The 17500-nt window shown below is 36.3% G+C and overlaps 1 protein-coding gene across 1 annotated transcript in view; it reads right to left on the bottom strand.

The window, feature by feature from the left end:
- LOC135205267 (ubiquitin-conjugating enzyme E2Q-like protein CG4502) overlaps window positions 1-17500 on the bottom strand; it is a gene marked incomplete at its 5' end in the record, with an annotated part of 79022 nt that overhangs the window by 311 nt on the left and 61211 nt on the right. The window contains 2 exon segments of the mRNA XM_064235632.1: window positions 1-7303; window positions 7866-7999. The exon segment at window positions 1-7303 is cut by the window's left edge and continues 311 nt beyond it. Of these exon segments, the coding sequence (XP_064091702.1) occupies window positions 7871-7999 (129 nt within the window).

Raw genomic sequence — 17500 nt, 5'->3', positions numbered from 1 at the left:
ATGAAAGTAAATTTCCATAAACACAGCACGATGTATGCAATTTATATCACAGTGTTAGCTATTAATACAAGAGGCAATGTATTCATGAAACGACTTCTGTTCTATTTTCTCTGGGAGCATAACATTGTCAAAGTATATAGACCTAGCTTTTACGCAATTGGTGATGTAAGGTTCATGGAAGCTAGAATGATCAACAGTAAAGGGAATTATTTTCTTTTTAAATATCACCCATTTGGAAATGAATTGTGAAAACTTCAGGGAAAAGTAATAGGGCCAGTAAATGCACAATGTTTTACAGAGTAAGCAGGAGTAAACATTTCACATTTCACTTTACTATCAAGTTGTTGAATTTTTATATTTTCTATTTTAGTAGACTTAAAGAAGTCATGACATTTTATGGGTGCTGTTTGCATGCTTCAATAAGTTATCCAATATATTTGTCATATGCCAGCAACATTCTCTCAAAAAAGTCTGAAGTTGAGAATGACAGAAAACTAGATGAACATTTGTTTTTGTTAAAACATGAGTTACAGATAATTAAACTTCAATGACAGGAATTTTTTTTTAAATTTTTACCCATTCTCATTATTTTGAAATCTTGACTCCTTATTTTTTTATGATTATCAAGAACAACTTAAAATATGCAATATTCTATAAATGAAACTCATAACAAAAGCATTTTATGGGTAAAATATGGATTGGTAATGTTTTCCTTTAAAAAAAAAACCCTTATATTTCTATACTCGGTATAGAAGTGAAGTGCCTGTGAAAACATGGTGCTGTGTTTTGAGAAATTCATGTAAAGTAAATACAGTAAATATATTGTTTGATGGATTAAATAAACATCTTGAAGATGTAATAAGAGTAGGCTACAGTACAAGAGTGGTGCTTACAAAATGTTGGGCGTACATAGTAGGATAACAAATATTTTGTATACTTTCATTGTAAGAATGCTGTATTCTACAGATTAGCTGTAAAATGTTATCACAACACCTATAGTAATTCATACTTAGAACCTGACCAGTGGGAGAAATGCGTACACTGCCTCTCCAGTGTATTCAGAATGCTACAACACATCTACCTATGCACAACATTGAGAGGAGTGGTGAGTCCAGTGGAATGTAAGGACCTTAACAATACACCAGCAGCAGAAAACATTTGAGACATGAAATTCACTTTCCAGAATGTTTTGTCAAAGATAAGCGTATATAAATTACCTTGAAAGTCATGCCAGTAATACTGCACTGTACTACCATACAACCTGCGGGAAATTATCATCCGTACTGTACATGAAGTAATAAACCAAGACGGCCATTGACCAATCATTGTACTGTATTGAGTATCATCATCGTTTGATTATTGTCAGCATCTGTCAATACGTCTTGGTGATTTACATTGTTTGTCTCTGTATAGCACATAATTCAGTGGACTATTATAGAATTCGTCTTTCTCAGAATTACTAGATGGTGCTTATGTTCTTACGACTTATTTCAGTACAGCCACGTGCAGCAGTTTTCTTTGGTACGTTTAAAAGTGAGGGGGTGGGGGGGGGTGGCAGACCTGAAATGTAAATCAGAGGTATCTCTTCTTCAAGTTAAGAAAAAGTAAGAGTGACAAATTATTAATTCCTCGTTTATCTCTACAGAGAGGAGCGGGTAAGCTAACTAAAAAGGTGATCTTTAAGTAGGAATCTTGAGTGTATATGGCCAGGAAAGCTCATTAGTAGTATATTTACAATAATCATGATGTACCGGTAAGTTATTGGAGGAGGTACGCGGGGCCCATGCATTAATGGGGGGGAAGATTATACAAGGTTATTTAAAGGACTTATAAAAATATAAATGTTTGTCATTGCTACCATATTTGTAAAATCACAGTACCATATATGTGTACAGGAGAGGTTGGAATTTGACAGAAATACTGCATGGGTTGGTAGTAATATGTAGAATTAGAGGTTCCTAAATTATTTGTGGAGTACCAACTGGGAAACATGAAAAACAAAAAGGCAAGAAACGCACAGAGTGCATTTCATTAAATAATAATGCAAGAATTGTGTTGATAATGCACGTTCTTAAGTGTCGTGTGCATCATTAAAATGTGTAGTAGTTACAGCTACAAAATAGACTATATTTTTGAAAGGTAGTTATGTAGGATGAGCTCAAAACTATTCAGTGCATTGAATAATTCATCCATTATTCATGTTTCTGGGATATTGGAGTGTCTTACCCTGATGTGTCCAGTGTCTGCTGTTAAACTCGTTACTGCACAGGGAACTAGTAGTGTGTAGTGCTCTTTAGTAAAATATTTATATCTGCTTTCTCTCATGCTGTAAATGGTTTGATCAGAGTAATTCAGCTTGAAGTGTGATACATATGAATATTTACCACAGCAGTGAACTTCTCTACAAAGGTGCATAACTGAGCCTTCTTCCCTGTGAACTGCCTTGGTTATTTTTTGGACTCTGATGTGTATGCTGTACCTTTAGATACTGAAACAGCAACTGACCAAAGGACGTGATTTTGTCTGGGATAAATGATACCTTGTTGACTGTTAGGCTACAAATAACAATCCATACCTGCTAAATTCTGTGAATATACAGAATATTTATGCTGCAAGATATACCACTCAACTGTACAAAACTTGGCTAAGCGAAATGTAACGAATTTGTTTTATCATGTTGTGGATTTTGCTTTGTAGACTTGATATATTAACTGTTTAGCAAGTTTACTTGTAAAACATGAAGAAGGGGGTGAGGGAGATTTCTTTGTTGATGTATTGATACACTAGTGTTTGTAATGGAAATATATTGTATATAATACAACAGTGACAATGTGTGCCATTGATCTTTGCAAGTATGTAGTAGGACTATTCAGTGTTTTAGCACCTCATACATAATGTCTTGGCTTCTTACATTCTTGTTCCCGCACCTATGATATTTTAGGGTTATTTGTAACGGTATTTGTAACATTATAACCAGTTAGTTGTAAACCTTTTGTGACATTTTCGTATCCCATTATGGATGAATTTTGAGTATAGTAATTTTAGTAAGTGTTTTGCATGTTGATAAATTGTTAGCAGTCACAATGGTGCTTTTTGGGTGCAAAATCTTATGATTTCTTGTACAACAAAGTACAAAACTTGTGGTAGCAGCCCTGAAATATTTTTATTGTTTTAATTTTCCTAAACAAAAATAAGTTGAAGGTCAAAAAGTCAAGGTGCCATTTTCTTTTCTATAATTTGTATAAAATATTGCAGTGTCAGAGGGAACACTAAACCACTTTAGCCAATAACCTTAACTGTGAGGATCTGTAATTTTCTTTTTTGTATAAAGTAGTGCATACTGAGCGACCGCTAAACCATTTCTGACGTATAAACCTTTCCTATGTGGATTTCTTATGTAAGGATAGGTAAACATTAGAACCGAATCATGACAAGGAGTTGGAGAGTTGCATAGGAGAAGAATGAACTGTTTATGAATAAAATGCAGAAAGCCCTTGACTGTGGCTGAGGGACCATGTAAAATTTTGAAGAACCATTTATAGTGTGCCATGCAGGGTTCTTGTCAACCCTCTAGGTTTACCATTGAGAAAGAAGTAGGGAATTATTGGAAATGTTGTGCGTGAGGGGGGGGGAACTTGACCAACCATTATTCAATTGGAGTTTCTTACAAATTTTGTTTACTTGTCAGTGGTGTTGTGTCTGTCTACAAAAAAAAAAAAAACTGATGCTAGTACTGTATGAGTCACTTTACTGATCTATTGAAAACAGAAGAGCATTGCATGTACAACAGAGAAAAGGTAATTCGTACTGTAGTACGTATTAATGTCTTAAACCTAATAACAATAAGTGAAGCCTAGCATATCAGAGATCATTCAATTGTCAAGTTAAATGACTTGTTTAAAGAAAATAAATGCCAAAGTAGTAATACGTAATGAGAATATTAAAGAAAATAAATGCTAAAGTAATGAGAATATTAGTGAAAGTCTTTACATATATTTTCTCTGTTCCTTTAGGTCAGGATTATTAATTATCAAATATATACCAATAATGTAGAAAGAAAAAGTATTGGGTCAACAATTCAATAGGACACTACATATTATGGGTTTTACAGTTCAAAGCTTCAGTATACATGTACTTTGTCAAAGCAATGTGAATTCAATACTGTATAGAAAAATACTGCCTTGATCAATACAACATACAAGTATCAGTTATGAAAGTTTCACATTATTCTGCCTGTCATTTCACAGTGAGTATAGCATCTACGTGAATCTATGTCTAACGTTATATGAATATGACTACACGTTTCACACCAACATTTATTACAAACTTACCTTACTTAATCGGATAACAGTTACAAAATTAAGAGTCTCCTCTTAATTTCAAAATAATGTGTTATATACAACAAGGCAAGAGTAATGCGACCGTTTTAATGGCGCCAAGTAAATCTTGCTACTAGGGACCTTGATAACAGCTCGTTCAACAATAATCTCACTATACATTGACGAGTCGTAACGCCTGTTGCTCTTACCTCGTCAGATTCGTATGCATTCTTTTATTTGGATGGTCACCCAAATCACAACTATGTACTAGTTCTTTTCCTTACCCGCTACGAGCAAATCCTTATAAGGGTTTTGATAGTCTCACAAATCTTTCTGAACAAAGGTATAGTTAATTCAACTGTAATAAAAAAATCCATAAAACGGAAACGTACAAGAAATAAGCTTTCTTTTCCTATGCCTTATACCTGAAAGGCAGAAGCATGTAGTGCTGAATTTTGTACTGTAACTTGTGGAGTCAGTGATAAATTAGGACAGGTTTTGGGCAACCGGACCCTCATTTCACCGTTGGTGTATAATACCTTCCAGTGCTTACTCAGTATATTGCCTGTTAGTGTAGAAGGCTCTGACACTAAACTGCATACCATCCAAGTCTACTAGTGGGTTTTCTGCTATTTATTTAACTTGAGTGCGCACGTCCATGATGAGACATTATGACCTAACTCAGGTTACCCTTTAGGTTATACTAAGGATAGGAAAGTAATATATCAAAGCCTGGCCAACTCCAACACCCAGATGGCTTCTATCACCATGCCAAGACCACAACATATCCCATACATAATCTACTTCATCCAAAAAGCACAGGAATCAAATTGTGAGGACAATTCAATCTGTTCAATTAAAAACACACCAAAGCAAGACGACATTGGCACAAAAAGAGGCTTCTGGATTCTGATGGCACACAATGTGAGTGAAAACCATCTATTAATGAGTTTGACAAATTTAGCATAAGCCAAGAATATAGTAGGTTGCACCTCCAGAACAAAAGCCATTGTATTATCATGAAAGATAGGAAGTAAGATTGTAACCCTTGGGAGAAGATTCAGGGTTCAGGAGCAAACTCTTGTGTGCTTCTGTAGTAGGAGATTACAACATTGCTGGCATTATCTGACTAACAACCACTTGAGAAGACCAACAAACTAAACCATCATCAGAACAGGCAATCATTACAATAGACAACCAAGGTGTTCTGGACTATGGCAAGAATTCAAAGCTACACTGCTGCTTGTATCTACATATTTCTGCCTGTTAATTACTATGTTGTAACCAGGAAAACTTCAGATTGGTCGAGCAGAGAAGACGACAGAGAATTCCTCTACGTACGTAACAGAAAAAAATACACAGCAAGAGAAAATTAGATGACCTCTAGACATCTGATCCACCAAAAATGATCACTCAAGTGGTTTACATGGACTGTCCTTACATCAGGGCTTTGATTGGCATATGTTCAAGTTTACTATTTTGAGAAAATTATCGAGTGAGAATCCATGCGATAGGCATAACAAACAACAACTGTTGGTAAGAGGTATTGCCCAATGCAAGGGCTCTTCTATGCTTCATGTATCTCATGAAATGGAATACAGCACTTTGTTCTCTCCCCTTTCAGGCATTAAGGCATAGGTAAAGTAGAAGGTTTATACAGACTTTGAGTATACGTATTTTGAAGTAACAGCTACACATCTGAAACAATAGACTACTTAATAACTTTTCTAGTGAAATACTTTTACATAATTATAAATTTTCCTGTCTGACTGAAATGACTCTGCCCCTTCATTCACCATCTATGTATACAATTGTGTTTCATTCAAATTTACCGGCAGTCAAAAGACTTCTAAGGAACTACAAAACTATGGAAATACTTTGATGTGAAGGTTGTCGTCGTTATCGACGAGGCAAGCAGTGAATGAAATCATTCTAACTAAGAATGTAACTGCAACCTTTTATATTATACCTATGTGATTGTCTCTAATTGCACTGACCCTTCCTTGGATTTGCTTATTCAATTTAAGTCTTATATTTCTACTATTGTCTAACTCCTGCCTTTTCTTGTGAAAGTCGAGACACAGGAAAGAAACCTTCGACATTTTTGGAGATTGTACGTTTCAAAGTATCCAACCAAATGTAACGCAGGACAAGTAATGAAAATATTGTACTGAAATATTGAAATGCAAGTAAAAATAAACTGTAATACTGTCATCTCTAATGTTAATACATTCCAAAAGCTATAGTTCACATCCTTTCCCACACGCTGTGACTGTATCTGACTAGTGCATTAGAATGCCACAACTGTTAAGGAAACTGAGGTGATCGGAACAGCTAAAATTAGAAAGGACTAAATCACAAATAATGCAGCTCCTTAAATTTAAGAAAAAACTGTCCCACTAGAAAAGAAATAAAACAAAAGAAAAAATGATCCATAAGTGACATCCTAGAAAAGAAATAAGACTTTCCTAGAAGAGAAAGAAATGAAATGGTCAACTTGTAGATGACTTAACAAATATTGTACAAGAAAAATGCTATAAACATCTTTGGCCAACATATTTGTAGTATTTGGGATTCACTTGGAAAAAAAAATTTCAACTACCTGTATAAGTATTTGCTACCTGAGATACCATTACCTCCATTCAGCGTTCCATCCATTTTTCACATCTAATGTTTTAATTAATCAACAGGTGCAACAGTTTGCGAGACGAGGATGTCATCTTCGCTACACTGCATTCTATTTCACAGAGTTAGTTGCCGCACATTCTGTTTTTCCTGGGCCTGAATAACGTCCTGTAATGCATGACAGGGCATAATCCTGGTGTCCTCCTAGTTTGCAGGGTGAAGTGAGGAGGAAGTTGCAGTTACGAGGCCGAACAGCAAGACTTGAGGTATGCACTGTTTTAAGTTCTGCAATTCATGGATCGGATCACACACGGATGGAATATTGTTTGCCTGGAGAGGCTTCCACTGACTGACGAAATCTGAAATGTATACACGGTCATTAATATACTTTGAATACAGAGTTCCTTTCCACATGTTCTAGTCCAACATTCATCTGGATTGATGACAGGGACTGTCAAGAACCTGATTTTTGTAGTCCTGCAAATTCAACCTGTGATCAAATGGTTCCCTACGGGTCCTTTCCCTTTCAGGATATGTAATACAAAGAGGGAATTCCTGCCAACATCGAGTCAATAAAAAAAAAAATTCAACAAGAACAGAAAAATATTTATGACCCCCAAACAGGGCACAACCTAATATATTTCATCAGTCCTATGTTTCTGAACATTTCTAACACTGCTACCTTTTTTTGTGCTGATTCTTGACTTTTTGTAGTAGTATTTTACACTAAGTCCTGAAAATTTACATGTCAAAATTGAAAATGAAAATGTAATGGCTAAAAGCTAGTTTCTGAGATCTGGGTTAATGGTGAAACAAGATTTGCTCTTAACAAACAGGATATAATAAGAGAGTACACCTACAATACTGTCAAAAAAAAAAGTCTCATCATATTAATGTAATAGATATAAAATCTACGAGTACCTGTGTTAGCCCTCAGACAAAGGTGGCGTCACCCATCCGTACTTTTCGTGAGTCTTGACCAACGACCTGAAAGCAGATTCTGCCGCTTTTTTGTTGAATTCCTTCGGCAATTTATGTTTTCTTGATATGCGACCCTGCAAGAAGATTCAGAGTTAGTTGATACAGCATGCATGAAAGCCCCATGTTTTTGCTGTCGTCAGGTTTGCCCCGTTTGTCCGTCACAACAGCTATTCTCCATCCTTCTATCTTGATTGACCAACTCCTAAAAAAATGCCTGCTTACGTCAATATGTTTTGCGAGTTGTGTCCTTCGCTTTTTATTTAATCTGCGTCTTTCTTTGATCGACTTCTTTCCCGTCTTTCTCTTCACTCATCACCACCCACGGGTTTTCTATTCTTTGCAGAAGCACCCTTACGAAATGATGGGCCAACTTGGCCTCTTCAATATGAGTGGTGTGTGCCGGTCTGCGTAAGAGTAATCCATACAATCTTTCAACTGCCCCCTTATTAACATGTTTCCCTTCTTCCTCTCATCATCTATACTATTTCTGTGTCATCATCATCTTTTTCATTTTAGGCCCCATCCGCTCCTCAAACTTCCTCTTCCCCTATCCATTTTATTCTTTCCCTTCAAAGTTGATGGCAGTAGCAGAGGTTATCCGATTTGCATAAGGTCTGGAAAGGCAATGGAAATGAGATCGAGAAGAGAAAACGAGGGAACAGACGTGGATAAAACTAAAGGGGGGAGGGGGGGGGGGATGAGGAGCCAATCTTCGTTGGAGTCCTAACTCCATCCCACCCGCTGTCCTGACGTACAACCCCCCACCCCCTAACCTTCCTAACCATCCCCTAAATCACCAAAAACCAAACGGTTCATTCAGTGTAAAGAGACCAATTTTTGTAGCAATGGTGGTATGGGAATACTGATTCTTTCTCCCCAAGAGATGAAAAATAAACGAGATAGGTAGGCATTTGAAGCTCAAGTATAGCTTATAGCTTGACCAGAACACTCAGCTGATTTGACAGTTTTCCTAGGGCTGGCCCCCCGAAGGATTAGGTTTTCATTGACGTGGCTAGGGACCAATCGGTTACTTAGCAACGGGACCTACAGCTTATTGTGGGATGGGAACCACATTATATCTGACTTTCCACCTTCTAACATCTTTCAAATCTTTCACTCAATATATATAAATATATATACACAATGTGTGTGTGTGTTTAACCACGTATGGAAGTCAAAATTTTAAAGAAGCAGTGAGGGTTGGTAACAGAGAGAGAGAGATAAAACCTCCAAGGTAAAAGTATCTTCCTTTCGCTGCCGTTAATGACATCCTGCACGGAGAGAAAGAACTTTTTATTTTTTCATCTCCATTTCCCCTTTTCTCTCTCTCTCTCTCCCTCAAATTCTCGAGATAGGGAGAGTAAAGAGGGGGGGGGGGGTGTCAAAATTGGCCCCCTTTTCCCCAGCGTCACAGCGGGGTCTCATTAAGAATTAATTGGATGTCCCAAGCAGAAACAGCCCCCCCCCCCCCAACCCCCCAATTGACCCTGTTTTTCTGGTCTGAAAGAAAACAATTATGGGGTTCCAGGGTGGGAGGTTTTTGACCTGAAAAGTGAACCTAATTGATAATTGGACACTGAGTGATATGCATGTGCTTGGGAGCCCCTAGCTTCAACCCCCTTGCGTTCCTTTTACTGTGCCTCCGTTCATATTCTCTTCCAGCTTACTTTACTTCAACACTCCTGACGATTGATTCGTAGTTTCGACTGCAAGAGGTCTTCCTCCTGTCGCATCTCTCAAGCCTTTATACCGTCAATTCTCCGCTTCAGCACTGAATGACCTCATATAGGTTACACTCAGACAAACATCCACACTACTGATATACAGACACACACACACGACCGCCCAATAATACCGCAAAAATGAAAAAAAAAAAAAACAAAAGTGAGGTTTCCAGCCACTCTCATCAAATATGCCACGGGAAACGCAATCTATCAGCTGCCTCGCTGCTCTGTTGTTTCGTCCGCTATTCTGACCACAATTTGATTGGGAACAAATCATGAGGGAGGGTTTTCGTGCCTTTCTCGTCCAGTACCTGTTATGCAAACATGGTCGCTTTTTTCTATTTATATGCACAGGAGCGAGAGAGATAGAGAGAGAAAAGAGTGACTATGTTTCATTTTAGTCTAAAAAAGATATAAAACTGAGAGAGAGATACTATGCTCTGATTTCTTCTAAAATAGGCTTAAAAATGAGTAAGAGAGAGAGACTGACTGTATGCTTTATTTTAGTCTGAAAATATATAAAATTGGGAGACACAAACTGTATGTTCTATTTTAGTCAAAAAAGGCCTTTAACATGAAGAGAGAGAGAGAGACTTATCTATTATTACCTCTCTCTCTCTCTCTCTCTCTCTCTCTCTCTCTCTCTCTCTCTCTCTCTCATTAAGAATGCTGATTTTCAAAACTGAAGCCGAAAACTTTGAAAACAAAAGATCCTTTTAAGCGACGAAGTCGTGGAATTTTAGATTCATCAGATATTGCTATGGAAATGAATGTGGTCAGACTTGATTTGCAAAGGGGAATAATAGGTGGATGGGACGCTGTTATTATTTGGCAATAATAATGAATAGATTAAAACAATCAGAATGCGCGCGCGCGAGTGTGTGTGTATATATATCTCGCAATATATCCAAGAATCAATTCCAGCAGTGCAACGAAACTACCATTGCATTTTACAGCAACGCTGCGGAACGGAAAATGTAAACATCACAAAGCGCTTATATACACTTCAACCACGTAATATATATTGCAACAAAATTCAATTCATCTCTTTACTAAAACATTCTTGCAAAAAACAAACCCAGGCATAATTGTGCAACAATGCACAATGCGTCCTTGCCATTTGAAACCAAGCAATATATTGCTGTGCAAATCGTGGAACTTTCTATGACGAAATTGTCTTACAGTACATCTGCTCCGCCAAATTATGGGCGTCTGATCATAATGGTCTTAGTGACTGTGTGAGAGAGAGAGGCTTGAAACGAGAGAGTAAAAATATATTAAAAAGAGAAAAAGGAATTCAGTAAAAAAAAAAAATATATTCCTGCAAAATAAAATTTTGAGTCCCGGAAGAGAGAGAGAGAGAGAGTCACAAAACGTCAATTATGATCAATGAGTCAGTCCTGCTACGCCAACCGCCCCCCCCTACCTCATATCAATTCGATGAATAATGACGTATCAAGGCATGCCAATGGTCAGTGGACTAAATTTTTTCCTTTTTTATAAAACTAATTTCTATGATCTTAATCATTAAGATAGCCAATTTTTTTAAATCATTAAGATAGCCATTTTTTTTATTAATATTTTTCAATCTACCGGGTTGCATCTATCATTTTTTCAGTAAGCTTCCCATTGTACAACAACCGGTTTGCATGTATGTGACAAGAAAAACAAGAAATGTTAGTATAAGAAAACTACAGGTCTTCTGTAGCAAAATGCAATGCACGTTTTACTAAATAAACATCACTAATGGGCAGACTTTATTAATACATGTGCTGGGACGAAGTTTAACCTCACTGTGCATGATTATATAAAGACCAGTGGAGAGAGAGAGAGAGAGAGATGCTTTTCTCAATTTCGCAACAAAGTCAAAGCGCAGAGAGAAAGAGAGAGAGAGTTTAAATACATATCAGTGGCTTTTACACATAGCAAACTATATATATACTATTTATGAATTCACATCATTTTACACAGTAAAACAGTATACAGACTAAACCACCATCTTTTGAAGGCTATATATAGGAGAAAAGTATATTATTGCTCATAAAATTACAGAAAATCTGATTAGAACAAAAATATAATTAGTTTCGAGAATTCTAAGCTGGTGTGTATAAACACCGTCTAGAATTTGGGAGACCCTCTCTTCTATGAAAGCGTTTCTCGAACTTCTCTAATTAAGAGGCGTTTTAATGAGAGAGAGAGAGAGAGAGAGAGAGAGAACCATCTTATAAGGAATTAACGTGGAAAAGCAACCGGTCGATGTTTATAAGGTGGCAATTTGGCCGCCCCCCCCCCCCCCCCCCCCCCCCCCCCGGAAAGGGGGGGGGGCGCGAAATTGCAATTGGGACTTGTATTGGCCTCTCTTGCAGATTTAGGGATTATTGCAACTCGGGGGGTGGGGGGTCACTCACACCCCCTACCCTAGCCCCTCGTCCTCTTCCCCCTTTTACATTTTTAATGGCAGATTGTTGCTTGCGGATTATATATATAAACGCACACACACCTATATATCATATGTACATCAAAAATAAATATCAGAGGACGTTAATCTCAAATTAGTAATTCGTTTTATTACGTCACTAGTTCCAGCGCAACTTTTCATCGAAGCGAGACACAAAAGCCTGTGTAGGTGCCAGACGCATGATCATGGCTAAACTTGACCTTCAATAAAATAAAATCTACTGAGGCTAGAGGGCTGCAATTTGGTATGTTTGATGACTGGAGGGTGGGTGATCGACATAACAATTTGCAGCCCTCTAGCCTCGGCAGTTTTTAAGATCTGAGGGCGGACAGAAAAAGTGCGGATGAACAGGCAACTAGCCTAATTAGGTCTACCTACAGGGGCAAAATATGCACCATAATAATGAAATTAACCTCGATTATGTCTGTCGTTACATCATCATCATCATTATTATTATTATTATTATTATTATTATTATTATTATTATTATTATTATTATTATCAAAATAGTTTAACTAGACCAGATTTCCCGACTATCTGGATGTAATTATTCATATAATTTCATCTGCCTTCATCTCGTAATTACACCTAATTGAATTTTTAGAAAAAGCTAAAAAAAAATAAATAAACAAACTAAAAAAATAACGTTAAGGCTACGATGTGTGTTCCAAGAACTTCTCTTATTGCTGCAAAGCTATCCACAATTTCTCTTATTACTGCAAAATTATCCAGAACTTCTCTTACTACTGCAAAGCTATCCACAATTTCTCTTATTACTGCAAAGAGATCCACAATTTCTCTTATTACTGCAAGGCTATCAAGAACTTCTCTTATTACTGCAAAAATTATCCCAGAACTTCTCTTATTACTGCAAAGCTCTCCACAATTTCTATTATAACTCCAAAGCTCTCCACGATTTCTCTTATAACTGCAAAGCTCTCCACAATTTCTCTTATTACTGCAAAGCTCTCCACAATTTCTCTTGTTACTGCAAAGGTCTCCACAATTTCTCTTATTATTGTAAAATTATCCAGAACTTCTCTTACTACTGCAAAGCTATCCACAATTTCTCTTATTACTGCAAAATTATCCAGAACTTCTCTTACTATTGCAAAGCTCTCCACAATTTCTATTACTACTGCAAAGCTCTCCACAATTTCTCTTAATACTGCAAAGCTAGCCACAATTTCTCTTATTACTGCAAAATTATCCAGAACTTCTCTTACTACTACAGAGCTATCCATAATTTCTCTTATTACTGCAAAATTATCCAGAACTTCTCTTACTACTGCAACATTATCCAGAACTTCTCTTACTACTCCAAAGCTATCCACAATTTCTCTTATTACTGCAAAGCTCTCCACAATTTCTCTTTTTACTGGAAAGCTATCAACAATTTCTCTTATTACTGCAAAATTATCCAGAACTTCTCTTGCTACTGCAAAGCTATCCACAATTTCTCTTACTACTGCAAAATGATCCAGAATTTCTCTTATTACTGCAAAGCTATCCGCAATTTCTCTTATTACTGCAAAGCAATCCCGAACTTCTCTTACTACTGCAAAGCTATCCACAATTTCTCTTATTACTGCAAAACTATCCATAATTTCTCTTATTACTGCAAAACGATCCACAATTTCTCTTATTACTGCAAAGCTATCAGAACTTTTCTTACAACTGCAAAGCTCTCCACAATTTCTCTTATTATGGCAAAATTATCCAGAACTTCTCTTTTTACTGCAAAAAAATCCAAAATTTCTCTTATTACTGCAAAGCAATCCACAATTTCTCTTATTACTGCTAAGCTCTCCACAATTTATCTTATTACTGCAAAGCGATCCACAATTTCTCTTATCACTGCAAAACGATCCAGAATTTCTCTTACTACTGCAAAGCTCTCCACAATTTCTCTTATTACTGCAAAGCTCTCCACAATTTCTCTTGTTACTGCAAAAGCTACACAATTTCTTTATTACTGCCAAAGCTCTCAGTCAATTTCGTTATTTACTGCAAAGCTCTCCACAATTTCTCTTATAACTGCAAAAGCTATCCAACAATTTCTCTTACTACGCAAAGCTCCCACGATTTCTCTTATTACTGCAAAGCTATCCACAATTTCTCTTATTTACTGCAAAGCTCTCCACGATTTCTCTTATATCGACAAAGATCTCCATATTTCTCTTATTACTGCAAAGCTCTCACGATTTTTCTTACTACTCAAAGATATCCACAATTTCTCTGACTACTGCCAAAAAAATGATCAAATTTCTCTTGTTACTGCAAAGCGATCCGCAATTTTCTATTATCTCAAAGCAATCCCGAACTGCTCTTACTACTGCAAACTATCACAATTTCTCTTATTACTGCAAAACTATCCATAAATTTCTCTTAATTACTGACAAAACGTATCCACAATTTCTCTTATTACTGCAAAGCTATCAGGAACCTTTACTTACTGCAAGCTCTCCCCACAATGTTCTTGTATTACGACAAAATTACCAGAACTTCTCTTTTACTGCAAAACAATCCAAAATTTCTCTTATTACTGCTAAAGCTATCCACAATTTCTTCGTATTCCTGCCAAAATATCCAGAATTTCTCTAATACTGCAAAGCTTCCAGAATTTCTCTTACTATTGCAAAAGCTATCCACAATTTTCGTATAATGCAAAGCTATCCAGAATTTCTATTACTACTGCAAAGCTATCCACCGATTCTCTTACTTACTGCAAAGCGATCACAATTTCTTTACTACTGCAAAAGATCAGAATTATTTATTACTGCAAAGCTATCCGCAATTCTCTATTTATCCAAAGCAATCCCGAACTTCTCTTACTACTGCAAAGCTCTATCCACAATTTCTCTTATTACTGCGAAAACTATCCCATAATTTCTCTTATTACTGCAAAAAACGATCCCACAATTTCTCTTATTACTGCAAAGCTATCAGAACCTTTACTACTGCAAAGCTCTCCACAATTTCTCTTATTACTGCAAAATTATCCAGAACTTCTCTTTTTACTGCAAAACAATCCAAAATTTCTCTTATTACTGCTAAGCTCTCCACAATTTCTCTTATTCCTGCAAAACGATCCAGAATTTCTCTTATTACTGCAAAGCTCTCCACAATTTCTATTATAACTCCAAGCTCTCCACATCCTCTCTTGTTAACTGCAAAATTATCCACAGAATTTCTTTCTTACTTACTTACTGTGGCAAAGCCTCTTCAACAATTTCTCTTATTTAAACTGCAAAGTGATTCCAAAACACTTTCTCCTTATCAACTCACTGCCAAATCACTCCACAGTTTTCTCTTATTACTGCAATGATCCAGATTTCTCTACTACTTTAACTGCAAAGCGATCCACAATTTCTCTTTATTACTATTACTGCAAAATTACCTGAACTTCTCTTACTACTGCAAAATATCCAGAATTTCTCTTAACTACTGCAAAGCTCTGCCAATTTTCTCTTTATTACTGCAAAGCTCTCCACAATTTCTCTTATTACTGCAACATGATCCAGAATTTCTCTTACTACTGCAAAATTATCCAGAATTTCACTCTTACTAACTGCAAGCGATCCACAATTTCTCATATTAGGCCAATGATCCAGAATTCTCTTACTACTGCAAAGCGATCCTCCCAATTCTCTTTTACTGCAAAATTAACCAAACTTCTCTTACTATCTGCAAAATTATCCAGAATTTCTCTTACTACTGCAAGGCGATCCACAATTTCTCATATTATTGCAAAATTATCCAGAATTTCTCTTACTACTGCAAAGTGATCCACAATTTCTCTTATTACTGCAAAATTAACCAGAACTTCTCTTAGCTACCTTTGCAAAACTTATCCAGAAAAAAGATTTCTTCTACTACTGCAAAGCGATCCACAATTTCTCTTATTACTGCAAAATTAACCAGAACTTCTCTTACTACTGCAAAATTATCCAGAATTTCTCTAACTACTGCAAAGCTCTGCACAATTTCTCTTATTACTGCAAAGCTCTCCACAATTTCTCTTATTACTGCAAAATGATCCAGAATTTCTCTTACTACTGCAAAATTATCCAGAATTTCTCTTACTACTGCAAAGCGATCCACAATTTCTCATATTACTGCAAAATGATCCAGAATTTCTCTTACTACTGCAAAGCGATCCACAATTTCTCTTATTACTGCAAAATAACCAGAACTTCTCTTACTACTGCAAAATTATCCAGAATTTCTCTTACTACTGCAAAGCGATCCACAATTTCTCATATTATTGCAAAATTATCCAGAATTTCTCTTACTACTGCAAAGTGATCCACAATTTCTCTTATTACTGCAAAATTAACCAGAACTTCTCTTACTACTGCAAAATTATCCAGAATTTCTCTTACTACTGCAAAGCGATCCACAATTTCTCTTATTACTGCAAAATGATCCAGAATTCTCTTACTACAGCAAAGCGATCCACAATTTCTCTTATTACTGCAAAATTAACCAGAACTTCTCTTACTACTGCAAAATTATCCAGAATTTCTCTTACTACTGCAAAGCGATCCACAATTTCTCATATTACTGCAAAATGATCCAGAATTTCTCTTACTACTGCAAAGCGATCCACAATTTCTCTTATTACTGCAAAATTAACCAGAACTTCTCTTACTACTGCAAAATTATCCAGAATTTCTCTTACTATTGCAAAGCGATCCACAATTTCTCTTATTACTGCAAAATTAACTAGAACTTCTCTTACTACTGCAAAATTACCCACAATTTCTCTTATTACTGCAAAGCTATCCACAATTTCTCTTATTACTGCAAAATGATCCAGAATTTCTCTTACTACTGCAAAACGATCCACAATTTCTCTTATTACTGCATAATTATCCAGAATTTCTCTTACTACTGCAAAGCGATCCATAGTTTCTCTTATTACTGCAAAGCTCTCCACAATTTCTCTTGTTACTGCAAAGCTATCCATAGTTTCTCTTATTACTGCAAAGCTCTCCACAATTTCTCTTATTACTGCAAAGCTATCCATAGTTTCTCTTATTACTGCAAAGCTCTCCACAATTTCTCTTATTACTGCAAAGCTATCCATAGTTTCTCTTATTACTGCAAAGCTCTCCACAATTTCTCTTATTACTGCAAAGCTCTCCACAATTTCTCTTATTACTGCAAAGCTATCCATAGTTTCTCTTATTTCTGCAAAGCTCTCCAAATTCTCTTTATTACTGCAAGCTCTCCACAATTCTCTTATTACTGCAAAGCTCTCCACAATTTCTCTTATTACTGCAAAGCTCTCCACAATTTCTCTTATTACTGCAAAGCTCTCCACAATTTCTCTTGTTACTGCAAAGCGATCCCCAATTTCTCTTATTACTGGCCAGCCGCCGGATAAT

This window comes from Macrobrachium nipponense, chromosome 49 (assembly GCF_015104395.2).
Source record: "Macrobrachium nipponense isolate FS-2020 chromosome 49, ASM1510439v2, whole genome shotgun sequence".
In the NCBI taxonomy this organism is placed as follows: domain Eukaryota; kingdom Metazoa; phylum Arthropoda; class Malacostraca; order Decapoda; family Palaemonidae; genus Macrobrachium; species Macrobrachium nipponense.
Note: the sequence above shows the minus strand (reverse complement) of the source record. Positions and strands in the feature narration are given on the sequence as shown.